Here is a 16,001-nt window from a genome sequence, read left to right as displayed (position 1 = left end):
TTTTATGATAGTTTTTTTAGTTTTGATTGCAAAAATTTTGATAATTTAATTAATAGTAAATCAAATTAGCATTTATTTATTTTATGAAGAATATTTACAACTTTTTTAAGATAATTGTTATGGGATTTTAATTTGTAATGACTTTTTTATCCTAAGATATTTCTGAAGCGATCAATAGTGGGAAGAGAGATTTTAATTCAACTATAAATGATGTTATTACTTTTTTGATTTTTATTATCTTGTTTTATGAATTAAATCGATTTGCATATTTTATATTAAAACATTAATACATTTTTATAAATTTTGCAGAAATATTTAAATTGTTAACAGAATAAATACCATCATCATACTTTTTTGTATTTAAGAAGTTATTAATTAATGCTTACTCTAAATTTTTGTTTAATTTACTATTTGATAACATTCCATCAGAAATCAAAAAATTAAATTCTTTTTTTAACAATAAAAGTTGAATTTTAGCTAATAATAAATATTTTAAATAAATTAAATAAATCATAGGCAATTTTAACTACATCGACACAATTTATTTTCTATATTAATTATGTTAGGATTAATTAAATTGTATTTTTTATATTATATTATATTATATTTATTTTTATTAATATTTAAGTCAGTCTATTTTGATTAGATTTACAGAATATTCTAATATTATTTATTATTTAATAAAAAAAGTTTTATTATACATGTTGATACCCTTTTTTCAGGCTATATGAACCATTAAATAATAATTGATTCTTTTTTAATAAATCTATTTTCTCTACAATAACAAGCACCCCTTTTTACATAGATGGAAGTCTAAATTAATCTTTAACTGATTAAAAAAGATGAGAAAAAAAGCTTGTATTTATATTAATACCAACTTCTTCAACTTAGCTAAAGTATCTTAAATTTATATTTAATTATAAGCTTGTGAATTCCATCTTCTTATTATATAGTAAATATGTTATATTTACTAAATATACTATAATTTTATTTTTTAATATTGCCATTTATTTAAATAAAAATCCATTATATACTTTTTATACATTGAATTTAAATAAAAATTATATGAATATACCATATTCTAGATTAAAATTGCTTTCTGACTTACGAGTCAATTAAAAAAGATGATATTTTTAATAAAAAATTTAGTTGCTTAAAGTTTAAAAAATTCTAATTCTAAAAAATAAATATAATAGTAAGTAAGTATTTTATGTTTATTTTTTATTTTAAAATATTGAAAATAATTAATACGAAATTATAACAAACAGATATAATACTGATCAAATTAAAAATTACTTAACACAATTATTATGGTTTCAATAGAAGAAATAAAATTTAAATATTATAATAGCTATTTAGATGAATGCTAAGCCTTAGCAGAAGAGTTAGCAAAAGATAAAAGTCATTTCGATGATTATTGTTTAGCCTAGTTTTACTTAATAAGGTGTTTATTTGAAAAAAGTTAGATTTAGATTGCAAAAGAGAAATTTAATATTTTATCCAAAGAGATTAGAGATAGAAAAGGGGAAAATGTAGATGAAATTGATATATTTATGCAAATAACTTATTAACAACATTTGTATAATTTAGATCTTGAAGCTACTGAAGAAAACAATTGTATTTTATTGAAATTTACATAAAATTATAAAGATTAAAATGAAAATCAGGATAATTATGTGAAGGGATTGTATTTATATGGCTTAGGATTGTATAAATTTTTTGAAAATTTTCGCGAATAGTCTGATATTGAATGCGTTCATATATTAAAATAGGCTTTAGATGAAGCTCCTTAATATAAATATGAGATAATTAATTCTATAGGGATGGTTCTTTATGATAAAGGGCTTTATCAGGAATCTATAGAGTATACAGAATAAATGTACAAAGATAATAATAGACTCTTAGGTTTTGCAAATAACCTTGCTTTTCTATATGCTTAGATAAACTAGCATGATAAAGCAGAAGAATTATATTTAGAAGCTTTGAACTTAAATCCCTAAAATACAGTTATCCTAAATAATATATCACATTTTTATTTTAATTATAAAGTTGATAAAAAAAAAGCAATTTCTTATTTATATAAATCATATGAAATAAATCCTGAAGACAGTGATACATTATATAGATTAGGATATTATTTATATATTTAAAATTATCTAGAAGAAAATTAAGAAATGCCTAGCAAAGGAATAGAATTTCTTGAAAAGTCCATCCAATTTAATTAATTCAGTTACAAATCTTATATTTGCTTGTGCTCAATTGAAGTCAATAAACATAACTATGAATAGGCTACTAAGTATTTAAAGGATCTCTCAGAATTAAAACCAAAATCTGGTTACATTTTATTTTAGATAGCAGAGCAATACTAGTTTATGTAGTAATATGAAAAAGCTATTGATTTCTATTAACAATCTTTAAAATTTAAATTATCTACTACAATTTTCTTGGAATGCCATGATATGCTATCTAGCTGCTATTATCAAATATAGTAACATGAAAAGTCGCTCGAGATTTAACTTTAAGCAATAAATTACAAAGATTTTAAAGAAGATGTTATATAAAATGATATTATGAAATTAGTGTTAAATTTAGAAAGGAGAAATAATAATCTTTCTGATTACAAAAAATTAGAAATAATAAATTCTTTTTATGGACCTATTTAAAAAAAACTCCACATTATACATTCATAAATAATATAAAATAAAGAAATTAAAAAAGGTCTATTTTTAAAAATGCAGCAATTTAATTATACATTGCTTTTATTAGCATACAATAAATAAATTATTCCTTTTCTTAAATATTAAAATGAAATATCTCATTGGGACTTATATATTGATTGATTAAGTTTTTTATTTAAATCTATTAATTTATTTATGTTTATTTTAATTAATAATATCTTATTTAAATCCTAAGTTAAAAATTCAATTATTTCTCAAAAGAACTATTAAAAAAAGTTGAGATTTCTTTAAAAATAAATAAATAATTTAATTTACTTAAAATAAATCATCAATCTATTTCTTCAAAATAGATATTTAGTATTTAAAAGTGTTTTTTTTTACCTTTAATTTAAATAATATATACCTTAATTGGTCCAATATACAATTTATCGATTATATATTTCAATATTCTAAAATTTTATTAATAGAATGCTTTCGAAAATGTGTAAAAAAATTTATTTAGGTTTTAAATTTGTGAAAAGGCATTTTAACTATTAAAAATGTTTTAAAATTTGATAAAAATAGTATTTGTATGAATAAAATTAGCTTATTATAATAAAAATTAAATGAAAGATCAGCATCTGCGCATATACAATTGGTGATATTTTAATTTCAGGATTAACATTAAATCTATTTTAAATTTTTTTATAATTGATTTACTATTCTTTAAGATATACAAATTTAATTTCTAGTGGTATCCAAACCACTAGATTTTTTAATTTAGTATTTTGTAATCTAATATAATTCAATTTTAAATATGATTTAGAAATATTATAAGCATCTCAAAATGCATACTGATTAAATAAAATACTTTTGCTATACCTAAGTATTAAAAAATACTTCAAATTTACTAATCCTATATTCTTATTTGTCCTTGATTGTACTTTTCAGTTGAGATGTAGTTTTATGAAAAATAATAAATACTATACAATAATAGCTTGTGCTTAATTATAAACTTGATTTTTGTATGATTATAATTGATACTTTTTTAATAGTTAATTAAAAAATAAAAGAAAGGCAAAACATCCAACTAATTTTTACAAATTTGCTTGATAGATAAAAATGTCTGGTATTTCAGACACGTCAGCAACTGACTTAAATTTAAATTTAATACCAAACTAGGACAAATAAAATAATAATATCAATGCTTAAGATCCAATAACAGATGATAAATCAGGGAAAAAAAAAAGAAACAAAAATAATAAATCTAAAAAAGATGGCAATAACGCTAATGGATAAGGGTAAAACTATTTACGATGAATCATTCATTTTTATCTATTTAATTTCTTATTAAAAAACATGAAAATATATTTTATTAAAATAAATATTTGAAAAAACAGCGTTGATAATTCAAATTAAGAAAGGCTTGCTAAAAATTTAGAGGTAATTAAATAAGGTGATCTTGATGTATTTCCTCCAGATTTTAAATTAGCTGAAAAGCATTAAGTACCTATTTATTTACTTACTTTATATTATTCATTGATTAATTAATTGGTTTTTAAATTAATTTATATCTTTTGATTTTTAAAGAAAGTACTAAGATTGTATTATGATGAAGAGACAGAAAATAATGATGAATAAACAAACTTAAATTAAACAAAAAACTCAGATCTAGAGAATCAAAATCAAAACAAACAGCAAGATTAAGTTGCCAAAAACAATGATGATGATGACGACAAGCAGTGTAGCTGTTGTGGAAGATTAAAAATAGATTTTAAACTCTAATTAAAATCTGATATTATTGATTTTTCATTTTTAGGCCCTGCATATCCTCTCTTTTTTAGTTTCCTTAAAATGATTTATATCCTAATATTAATTATATTTGCAACTAGCGGATTAGTCAATATAATTACAAATGCAAGAAGTGGAAATTCTTGCTAAGATGGAGCTAAAGCTTTATAATAATTAATTGATTAAGGCTATACGCTTTCAGCAGCAAAAAAATAAATTTAAAATACTTGCTAGTTGAATTGGATATCACAATTTACACTAGGTAATAGAAGAAATGATGAAAAAAGTTTATTAATTTAAGAGTATTTAAATTTATTCACAATCTTAGCTCTGATTGTGTTTATTCAGTATATGGAAATAAACTTCAGAATTTAATCATTCAGAATAGATATTAAAACTACTACGCCAAACGATTACACTGTTTTTATAACTTAGATTCAAAAGAAAATGGATCTTTTAAAACCAAAAAAGTAAAATAATGCCGATAATACTGATAAAAAGGATAATAATGCTATAGTTAAAAAGGAATTTTATTTAAGCTATAAAGAATGCTTTGAAGTAATTTTTTATTTATTTTAAAAATATTTTGCTCAAATTATTAAGTTTTTAAATTTAATTTATTTAAAAAAATAATTTTAGAAGATAAAAAATTAAAAATTTAGCTTTAAATTTGCTAATTTAAGAATAAAAAACATTTATATTTTATTTAAATTTTTTAAAATTTTATTTTAATTAAATGAATTTCTTATTAATATAAAAAAAATGAACTTTCTTTTATTATTTTTATTATTTTAAAAATTTAATTTTTACTTTTTATAAAATTTAAAAAGGAATATCTAAAAGAAAAATTTTAAACTGAAGGCAAAATTTTCAGATTGTCTTTTTGCTTTAACTTAGATGAGTTAAATTAGCACACAGAAGATAGAGTTAAGCTCTTAAGAGAGATCGAACAATTAAATAATAGATTAAAAGAGATTGGATATCCTAGAGATGATAAAGGTATTGAAAAAAAATAGAAAATTATTGATGAAATCGAAGACAAAAAATATGAAGAAACAAGAAAAATTACTAGAATAAGTGAAATATAAAATAAGTGCTATAACAGTTTTGTGGGAGAGGATGAAGATTAAGAATTTATGAGATATAATTTTATTGGATAAGCTTTTTTATCATTTAATAATTAAAAAGGTATATAATATTTATTTTTAGTTGATTAAATTTGCTTCATAATTAAAATTTAATTAATAGACTTATAGGAATTTCTTAAGAAAACAAAAAAAATGGACAAAAAGGATTTAAAATTTTAAGGAAAACTTCTACAATTCGAGGTATTTATTTTTTACTTTTTTAAGCTATTTTTAATATAATTTAAATTTTATAGTAAGCACCTGATCCAACTGATATTTGCTGGAGTAATCTTTATACAACAAAAACTGTAAGAAAGTTGAGAATAGGTTTTGGGTTCTTTATGAACATTGCCCTTATTGTCTTAGCTGGTATGGCAATATATGGACTTGCAGACGTTCAGTATTCCTACACTAAGTCTAATTCGATTGAACCTAATAATTATGAAAAATTTATTATATAAATAATCTCACTTGGTATCTCAATTTTTATTACTGTAATTAATGAAGTTCTAGTTAGATTAGTCGAAAAAATAAATTAGTAAATATTTTAATTAAATTACAACAAAACTTAGCTAAATCATTTTTTTATTTTAGACTCAAAAAGTTTAGAATGAAAACAAGCGAGTAGACATCTTTCATGATTATTCTTTGCTTAACTTAGTTCTTTAATTCTACAGTTATTCCTTTGCTTTTGCTCATAATGGTATCTTCCGCAGATTCATATTATTCCATTCTATACAGTCCAAGTAAAATTTAATTTTGAAATTGGTGCCAATTTTGAATTTGTTTTAATGCTTAAAAGCTGGATTAATTCTTAACTAAAATTCGATTTTTATGACAAATGCCTTTTTGCCCATCTTAATGACTTTTATTTTTGACCCTTCTTACAGATGGAAGTAATTTAATAGAAACAGATAAAAAAAACTGGGAGAATAAAATAAATGTACTTATACATAAAGGGAAGCTTAAGAGTAAATTTTATTAAAAACAAATAATTTTTAATTAACTAATTTAAAAAAAAAACAGATTGTTTTAAGATCCTGAGTTTTAATTGTCTGTTCAGTATGCAACTACATTAAAATCAATATTTATGATGTTTTTCTATACTTCAGTTATGCCCCTATGCTTAATGTGGTCTTTTATTGCTCTAGCAATACAATATGTTATAGCTAAAGTACTTTTTTTTATATAAATTTGTTTTCATAAAACTTTTTTTTCAAGATAAAATTCTTTTTTTGAAACATATTTTGTAATTTAATTATTTTATTTAAATGATAAAAAGTATTTGCTAATTTATAGAAGAGTTGTATTAGTCAGTTTCGGAACAAAGTTATCTTAAAGCTCTTTGATTATTTTAAAAATTGGTTTGATAATATATTCTTCTACAGCTTTTCTATTTTTTAAGCTATCTAATAGTTTAGATAGACCTTATGTCCCTTCAATTATAGGAATAGTTCTCTCAGTAATAAATTTTGCCATACCTTTAGAGTTTATTAGTGAAAAATTATTCAAGATTGATGAAGATTAAATTTATGATGAAGAGGAAATTGATAAAAATAAAACTTTAAGTTACGAAGAGGCCATTGTAAAGGAATTCTCAACTGTAAGCAAATATTGAATTAAAATTATTAATTAATTAATTAATTATATTATAGGATTATGCTATTGAAAACCCAGCTTTGAAAAGAAAATTGCTTATTTCTGATGAATACAAAATTGATAGAAAAAGTATTCAAAAATTAAAAATACGTGGAAAAAAAAAAGTTAAAAGAAACTAAAAAAATGCAATCGAAGAGAACTGTAAATTATTAGATTAAGGTGAAAAAATAAATATTTATGATTAGAGTAATCAAAATATTTAATAGGATAATAATATCGCTCTAAAGCAAAATAATTTGGTAAGTTAAAATATTGTAGGAATTAACTAGCATCAAGTAAATGAAAATACAGATTAATTTTAAGTATCTTATAATTCAAAACTAGTGAATTTAGATATAAAATTAAAGGAAGTGTAAACTTCCATAGAAATGGTAAGTTATGCCTCAATACAAAATAAAAATAAACAGGAAGAGATTGAGGCTTATAAAGAAAATATAAAAAAACTATCAGTGTCTATGTCTTTATTATAAAAATAAAACAAGAAACAATAGCAAATTATTAAACAAAAGAATCTATAGTATGAAGACTAAAAAAATATAAAATTAAATGATGAATTATTTATATAAGCCCATTAGAAGTTACAAAATTATAGAAAACACTTTAATATTACTAATTATATGGATGAAAATATCAACAAAATAATTACATTTTGTGAATAATCTAACAATTCACAATATGATTCTAATAATATAAAAAATTAAATAGATTAGCTATTTGATTATCAAGACTGGTTATATAAGCATTTTATTAACCTCGATAAAGAAATCTACTAGAGCTAAGGAGAGTCTCAATAGAATTTTAATTTAATAAGCTAGTCAGATGAGTTGATTAAAAAATTAAGAGATAAAAAAATTGGTATATTAAATATAATTTCGTAACATTAAGATTATTATTGTTGAATAATTAATTCTTATAAACTTTATTTTTTATATTTTTTGGTTAACAAAAATATGTTTTGCCAAAATTGATTTTGCTTTTCATAATATAATTTTTTAATTTTTCATAATTTTTTAATTTTTACCGTTTGCTTTTGTTTGATATGAACTTAATAATTAATTAATGCTAGTTAGTTTTTATTTAGTAAATTACAACAACGAAAAGCAAACATTTAAAATTTAATTTTTTTTTTTTTTTTCTGCTTTGAAAGAAATAAACATTATTGAAATAAATTACTATTTTAATCATATTTCATAGCTATTGTAATAAATACAGAAATAATTTTTAAAATGAATTACCAATTTAGTTTGTAAACAAATAAAATAAAACTTAAATTATTTGTAAAACTAAAAATATCAAAATCATTTCTAATTAGATTTTCATGTAATTTTTTTATACTAATTATTCATTTAATTAGATATATTATTTTTACCAAATATATTTGTTTATCGTTTTTTAAACATATTAGACAATGCATTGATCTACTAATTATTATTGAAGAAGTAGAAACAAATTATTTGTATTAATTTATTTGTGTAATATAATATTAATAAAAGTAAATGGGTTAAAGTAATAGCAGTGTTGACAAAAGAAGATAGGTTAAAGGAGGGATTCTAATTAAGCTTGTAAAAACAGCTTTCTCAAGTAACGAAACCATCGAAGGATAAATATGTATAAATTTAGAGGAACCTTTCTAAGGGCATTTACTGTAAATTAGTCTTTAAGGATTTGAAGAAACTCATTTTACTTACATAGGACAACATAGAGTAGGCTAACATGTTAGCATAAAAACTATTCATGCAAAAGGTTATGATTAATTTGTGGACTTTACTATCCCTGTTTATGATTTTGCTGTAGGCACTTTAGATTCTGCTTTTGTTATATAACCAATACAAGCTGTTATCCCATTTCAGTTAACAGTTGCAGAAAAACTTCCATCTTCAATTAATTATTTTTTTGATGCGAATAACAATTGCAGTTTAAAATATTAATTGGTTGCCTCACTTATATCTACTGAAGCTAATGTAAGACCAATAACAGGAAGTTAAGAAATATTTATCGGATAATAAATTCCTACCTACTAGCTACCTAATACTACAAATTCAGTTTAAGAGCCTACATCATGCTGGTGCTGCAATTCTGGATAAATAAAATATAATGCAAACTTAAACTCAAGATAGCTATGCCCCAACAGTTAAGGTGAGGTGGATTTAGATATAGATTTTAGTTAATATAGCAACAAAGTTAGTGGCTTGAAGATAACACTAAAAGGTGATCTAGTTATAAAAGCAAATAACACTGAAAAGGTTAAAACTTTTGAGCTGTTAGTTAAAGAGTAAGAGATTAACGTAAATTCTATAAATTTTAAACAAAAAGTATAAATTCCTATACCAGGTAATGTAAATTTGAGTTGTAATGGATCACTAATAAATCTTAAATATAATTTGATTATAACTCCAAAAATTGACTCATGCTTGATGATAAGCGAAAGTAAACCTCACATAATTGAAGTAGCAATTAATCCAACAAATACCTTAATTTATGATATTAAGAATATACCTCAATAAATGAATATTCAAGCTCCTCTAAACTGGAATCCTGTATTACTCTAGCCATCGTTATCAGGTTATTAATAAGGTGGTGCATAGATTTAATAATAATAAATGAACTAATAGTAAATGGGGTTTACTGCTAATTAAGCTAATAGTTTTTAGCAATAACCAATAAATGGATAGTCTTAAATGTTGGTACCTTTAATGGCAGATTAAACTTAATATGCAGTTTAACCATCCTATGTTGCTTAACCAATTTTATAGCCTCAATAAATTTAAGTTTAACCAAATTAATACATTTAACCATAAGGATAATAACAAATGATGAACTAATACCAAGTGTATACTCAACCATAATTAGCTAGTTAGTAATATAGTACTAATTAGCAAGTGATTCCATATCCATAGTAGAATAACAATTAATAAGTATTAGGGGAGTCTTAATTTCAATATTAGTAACAAGCTAATGTTTAACCTTAAATGTATAACTAATAATAAATAGTTGTATAACCTTAAGTTTATAATTAGCAACAATAAATACCATAAACTATTTATTAATAGTAAACATATCCATTACAGTAATAATAAGTTTATTACTAATAGCCAATTAATGCTCCTGTTCTTTAAACTATGCAAATCCAACCAAATTAACAACCGATAATGGTAGATTAAAACAGAGCTCTTCTTTGATTCATAAAAATTTAATTGATCTACAATGAAAAAATAAATATTTTCTAAATATAAAATAAAATTATTGATTTTTGAAATAACTATTTAACAAATAAAGTATTAATTAATTAAAATTAATAATCTTTTTACAATATTTATTCATACAATTTGAATTTTTGATTGCATTAAATTATTAAAAATTGAATAATAGAATTGTTTGCAAATAAAGTAAAATAGTTTAATAATAAATTATCTAAATATTGTAAAAATTATATACATTTTTTAAATAACTCACTAATATCACTTTTTAAATATACTTCAATCAACAAATCATAATTAAAAATTTTATAAGCAATAAATTTTAAGAAGTTTAGTAATTAAATCAATATTTAGAATTTTTTATTAATAATAATTAATAAATCTTATTTAAATTAAAAAAAATAGGATCAAGGATATTCTTTAATATTGCATTTTAAATATTTTTAAAAATAAATATTGTAAATCCTCCTTAATTAAATCCATTTGAAAACACATTTTTTAATTTTGAGTTAAGATTTTCAAACTTTTAAAATGAGTGTTAATAAAAGAAAAATTATGGTTTTGTTAAATATTTAAAAATAAAAAATTAAAATAAAGTATTAAGTAGGTAAAATATTGAACAGCAACACTCAATAAATTACAATTTTTTATTTTAACTAAATAAATTATTTGTTTAAAAATATTATTAGAAGATAGATTAATAAATTATTTGTTTAAAAAGATTATTAGAAGATAGATTAATAAATTATCATAAATATTAAATTTTTGTTAACTAAAAACTAATTTAAAACCAAAGCTTTACTTTTAAATGCTTTTTATGTATTATAAATGCAATTTTTAGAATTTATGGCTATAAAACTATGTTTTTGTCAACACTTTCTTAATTAATCCTAATTAAAGTGTTAAGCTATTAATGAATAAGATATTTATTTTAGTTATAACAAATATATTCATTTACAAAAACTAATTTAATGTTTTGTTCAAAAATTAATATAAAATTTGTATTATTTGTTATTTTATTAAAAAAAAAGCAATTCAATTACAAAAATGTCAAACAAAAGAAAAAATATTAATCAAATTGATTAACCTATTATGAAAATTTAAAAACTGAATAAAACATCCTCAAAGTAACATTCATAGAAGAAAATAAAGGAGGTAGATTATTTAAGCCAATCAAATCAGGATAAAAGTAACATATTTAAATAAAAAAATTGATTACTAACTTCAAATATATTTTTGAAAAAGGTGAAATGCTACCAAAAGATAAAAGCCTTAAAGCTAAATAAAAAGTAGATAGTAGTGATGAAGAGGATAATATTTTGGATCAAAATATAAAGCGATTGTTTATTGATCTAATTTATATTTTTAAGGCAATGAATTCTTCTAAAAATGATAAAAAACTAGATCCTCTCTAAGACTCTATTGGGTTATTGTTAGATTGTCAGAAATAAAAGTAGAATCTATTAAAATCTATTAAAGATTTGATTTTTAAGTATTTACCGCAAAATTAATTATTGGATTAAATTGAATAGACTCTTTTTGATTGCTTAATTCAATTAAATTTTAATCAGGCAGAAAATTTAATCAATTATCTAAAAGAACTATTTGAATTATAGTAAGATAATTTAAAATTAGGTATTTTGGAAAAAAATGAGTAAGACTTATTAGAAAATTTAAAAGAATCTATTGATTTGATTAAAACTTAAACTAAAAAATAAATTGTTCAAAATTAAGTTATAAAAAATTATAATTTATCTGAAATAAATGTACTAAATTGCCCCAAAAAATGCTATTATTCATCATTTTAAGGGAAGAAACTTAGTTTAAAGAGGTATATTAAGTACAATGATAACAAAATAACTTTTATTTCTTGTGCTGATGACGAAGCTCAATACTATTTTGATTTTGAAATTGAATTTGATAAAAAATATACGCTTTTACTTTAATTTGATAAGAACCCTTAAAAAAAGTTTACAATAGGTGTTTCGAATGAATCCCTTTTACTTCAAAGAGTTGCATATGATGAACCTAATTCTTATTTTTCAAAAACTTTTTATCCTGAATGGTAAATAGGAAATAAGGAGTGCTCATATATAATAAAAGGTGCTGAGTTATCCTTCTAACCTAAAATTGGTTAAATAATTGAACTCAGAATATCTCTTAGCTAAAATTTAATAGAATTTGCTGATTATCCAAAAAGATAAAATATAAACACAAATTTTTAAGATCATTAATTTGTTGAAAGTTAAGATAGATATGTAATTGGATTAAATTTATGCAATGAGCAATAAGTGTCTATATTATAGATGTAAGAAGTCATGAACTTTATATATTGAATAAAATAATACCTATTACTATTTTATATTGATTTTGTTTTTAGTTTTAATCTCTCAACAGAAAATATTTTTTCCTGCTAATCTTTTTGTTCATCTAGTTTATCGCAATTAAAGTATTACTAAAAGTTTTTTTATGAATTAAAAAACATCAATCTTTTCTTTCTAAAACAAACTATCTTAACATTTTTACAAATCATTAAAAGATTGATTTAATTATTTTTGATAAAAACTTTTTTAGAAATTTATTTTCTTCAAAATTAAATTTGATAGAATAAAAGTAATTATTAAAAAATAAATATTTATAAATTTATTCCTTATTTTTACATTAAAATTTTATCAAAAATTTCAAATATCAAAAGAAAAATTATAAAATGTTTTTTAAATTAATCTAAATAAATTATTATAAATATCTCTTTTTTAATTATTTTCATTAAGAAAATGTTCATATTTAAAAATTTATTAACTTATGATTCTCAGAATATTTAATAAGTATTTATTATTGTTTTTATTTTCTATCTTTGATTAATTAATTTTGAGTATTTTCTATTGTTTTAAAGTTTATCAATTGTTGCTCACATACAAAAATTTAATTAACAAAGAAAATATATCTACTTTATTATTTGAATTATAAATAAGAAAACAAATTTTTTATAAAATAAATTATTTATTATTTTTTTCTTCTTCCAAAAAAACCTTAAGAATAATTTTTAAGAATTAAAATATAATTTAAATATTTCAACTAACAAAATTATTATTTCATCTTTAATAATTTTATATGCAAAAATATTAATTAAATATGAAATTATATTTTAAAAAGAGAAATAAAAATAAGAGTGGAATTAGTTAGATATTTGTTAATTTAGTTATTTATTCATTTTCAAAGATAGTTAATTACCAAATTTAATTATCTATCAATGAATTTGATTACATAGTAATATTTATGAGTAAGTAGGTAAATCAATAATTGCTTAAAAAAGAAGAGATATTAGATAGATTATTAATTTTGCAAAATTTAATACTGGAAAAAAAATTAATTAAACAAAGAAAATAAAAAATAATAGCTGCGATTAAAGAATATGAGTGATTGGAAATAATATGTCTAACTTTTATCTAAATAGGTTTTAACTTAATTAGAGACAGAGCTTTTTAATATTGGTTTCTGCGATATATAATATATGTATGAATCTAATTATCATTTATACTTAAAAGCATATTGTAGCCTATAATAGATAAATACTGGCTTAAAAATATCAAGAGAAACTTTATAAAAGGCTGAGCAAATTCATAGAGAGTGGGAGGTAGTTTATGGTTCAAATAAAAAAAATATTTTTGAAAAGTGTTAAAAAAATTATGTGAATCAAATCTATAATGTTCATTATATTACAAGCATTAAGTGTTGTGTGGTTGTTCAAGAATTATTTTCTTACACATTAGAATAAGAAATATAAATGCTCAGACAAAAAAATGAGTGGTTTTCAATAGAATAAATGTGTTAAATAATTATTCAACTGTGCATTGGTTTAACACAAATCCATCAGTAAAAGCTTATTCACTGTGATATCAAACCTGAAAATGTGGTTAAAACTTTGGATGGAAATTATAAGTTGGCTAACTTAGGGTTCTCAAAGCTAAATCAAAAGTATTAAGAATATAAAATATATTATTTAGCTTTCTCTTAAAACTATATATCACCAGAAATATCATATAAAATAGAGAAAGACCAATCTATTAAAATTACTCATAAGACTGATATTTATTCGCTCTGTTTGGTAATATTAGAAGTTCTTAATTTTAACTTATCAAAGTTCAATGCATTAAACATTTTATTAAATGACTTTTAATAATCTTCTACTTTTTCAAATTCTTCTATCGAAGAATGTTAAAAATCCTTTGAGTTCGATGATGTTTACGATTTATTTTGTAAAAAATGTTTCAATTAAGACCCTCATAAGAGATGCGACTCTTATGAAATATTGCTTAATTTACTACCTTTACTACCACTAACTATCAATAATCAAATATTTTTATAAAATTATGTTAGTAATTAGTTAAGAGAAGATCCTTATCAAAATGCTAACAACATTTCTTATGCTTTACATAATAAATTGTATAATTCATTAATACTAATCTTCTTAAGTGAATAGCAAGATATTTAAGCACATGGTAAAATGAATTTATACTAAAATAGTGCTAAAAATTATCTTGAAGTTGGCTAACTAAGTGAATCATTAGATTTATTTTTGAAAGCACTAGATATTGCAGAATAAGAATCAACTGAAAGATAAGAGTAAGCTTAGATTTTAGAGTAGATAAGTTTGGTGTACAATAGATAAGGAAACTATGAATTAGGATATTAATATGCTTAAAGCAGCTTGAATTTGATACAATCTATATATAACAATAGTAACCATGAGTTGATTGCTTAAAGTTTACACAGAATGAGCACATCTTACCAATTACTAAACAATTCAGAAAAATCCTTCTATTATGCAGAAAAGGCTCTTTAAATGAGATAAATAATTTATGGAAAAGCAAAAAATGAATAGCTAGCTGATTCTTTAGATTAAATGAGTAACTCTTATTATTTAACAGGTGATTTCAACTCTGCTTTACAATTTTGTATATAGTCTTTAGAGATTATCCAATAAATTTATAAAAGTCCTCATCCAAAGATATAGTTGTCTCTTAACAATTTAGCTTGCATTTATTACTAACAAAATAATTTTGAAAGTTCAGCAAAATTCTTTTATTAAGGGTTAGAAATGGCATTATAATTATATGGCTTTTTCCATCCATTAGTTTAAAAAATAACTGAAAATTTTGTTTATGTACTAAATTTATTGAAAGACTAATAGCAAATAGACAAATATAAAAACGATCTAATTAGAATTTAAAATGCATTTGATTTAGAAAACTTTTGAAAAAATGCACTTGAATTAAAAAGAACAAGGAAGCAATAAAAAACATCTTTTAATTTACTTATTAAAATGTTAACTCTTACTTTTTTTATGATAATGTTCAAAGCTTATTCTAAATTAATAATAATAACAACCACTTGTTTTATTCAAAAAGATAAAAGCAAATAAAAAATATTATGAAAATTAGAAATAAAGAGGTTATTTTTATAAAATAATTAATTGTATTCTCAAATTTATCTATTTACATGAATAATTGTCTAACAAGCCAACATTTATGATATGTATAATATAACTTTGGTAAATTTTTGCTGAAGCA

General features: G+C 21.1%; 5 protein-coding genes across 5 annotated transcripts; all 5 read left to right on the top strand. All coding sequences in view use genetic code 6, as the record gives it.

The window, feature by feature from the left end:
* Positions 1 to 1,310: 1,310 nt before the first annotated feature.
* TTHERM_00533930 (tetratricopeptide repeat protein) lies at positions 1,311 to 2,840 on the top strand (the record flags this gene model as incomplete). The annotated part of the gene is made up of 1 exon (XM_001024415.2): positions 1,311 to 2,840. The coding sequence occupies one exon, from the start codon at positions 1,311 to 1,313 to the stop codon at positions 2,838 to 2,840; it is 1,530 nt and encodes a 509-aa protein (XP_001024415.2).
* A 939-nt stretch (positions 2,841 to 3,779) lies between these two features.
* Positions 3,780 to 8,133, top strand: TTHERM_00533920 (transmembrane protein, putative; the record flags this gene model as incomplete). The annotated part of the gene is made up of 11 exons (XM_001024414.2): positions 3,780 to 3,958; positions 4,058 to 4,163; positions 4,248 to 5,006; positions 5,279 to 5,636; positions 5,697 to 5,776; positions 5,830 to 6,113; positions 6,170 to 6,321; positions 6,378 to 6,546; positions 6,602 to 6,749; positions 6,858 to 7,178; positions 7,231 to 8,133. The coding sequence occupies 11 exons, from the start codon at positions 3,780 to 3,782 to the stop codon at positions 8,131 to 8,133; spliced, it is 3,459 nt and encodes a 1,152-aa protein (XP_001024414.2).
* Positions 8,134 to 8,730: 597 nt separating this feature from the next.
* On the top strand, positions 8,731 to 10,413 carry TTHERM_00533910 (hypothetical protein; the record flags this gene model as incomplete). The annotated part of the gene is made up of 1 exon (XM_001024413.3): positions 8,731 to 10,413. One exon carries the CDS (start codon positions 8,731 to 8,733, stop codon positions 10,411 to 10,413), a length of 1,683 nt encoding a protein of 560 aa, XP_001024413.1.
* A 1,268-nt stretch (positions 10,414 to 11,681) lies between these two features.
* Positions 11,682 to 12,767, top strand: TTHERM_000533909 (kinase domain protein; the record flags this gene model as incomplete). The annotated part of the gene is made up of 1 exon (XM_012800099.1): positions 11,682 to 12,767. One exon carries the CDS (start codon positions 11,682 to 11,684, stop codon positions 12,765 to 12,767), a length of 1,086 nt encoding a protein of 361 aa, XP_012655553.1.
* A 1,076-nt stretch (positions 12,768 to 13,843) lies between these two features.
* On the top strand, positions 13,844 to 15,688 carry TTHERM_00533900 (kinase domain protein; the record flags this gene model as incomplete). The annotated part of the gene is made up of 1 exon (XM_001024412.2): positions 13,844 to 15,688. One exon carries the CDS (start codon positions 13,844 to 13,846, stop codon positions 15,686 to 15,688), a length of 1,845 nt encoding a protein of 614 aa, XP_001024412.2.
* Positions 15,689 to 16,001: the final 313 nt, after the last annotated feature.

The sequence above is a fragment of the Tetrahymena thermophila genome, assembly GCF_000189635.1.
Source record: "Tetrahymena thermophila SB210 genomic scaffold scf_8254385, whole genome shotgun sequence".
NCBI lineage: Eukaryota > Ciliophora > Oligohymenophorea > Hymenostomatida > Tetrahymenidae > Tetrahymena > Tetrahymena thermophila.
The sequence above is the reverse complement of the archived record's forward strand: the minus strand, read 5'-3'. Positions and strand labels throughout refer to the sequence as shown.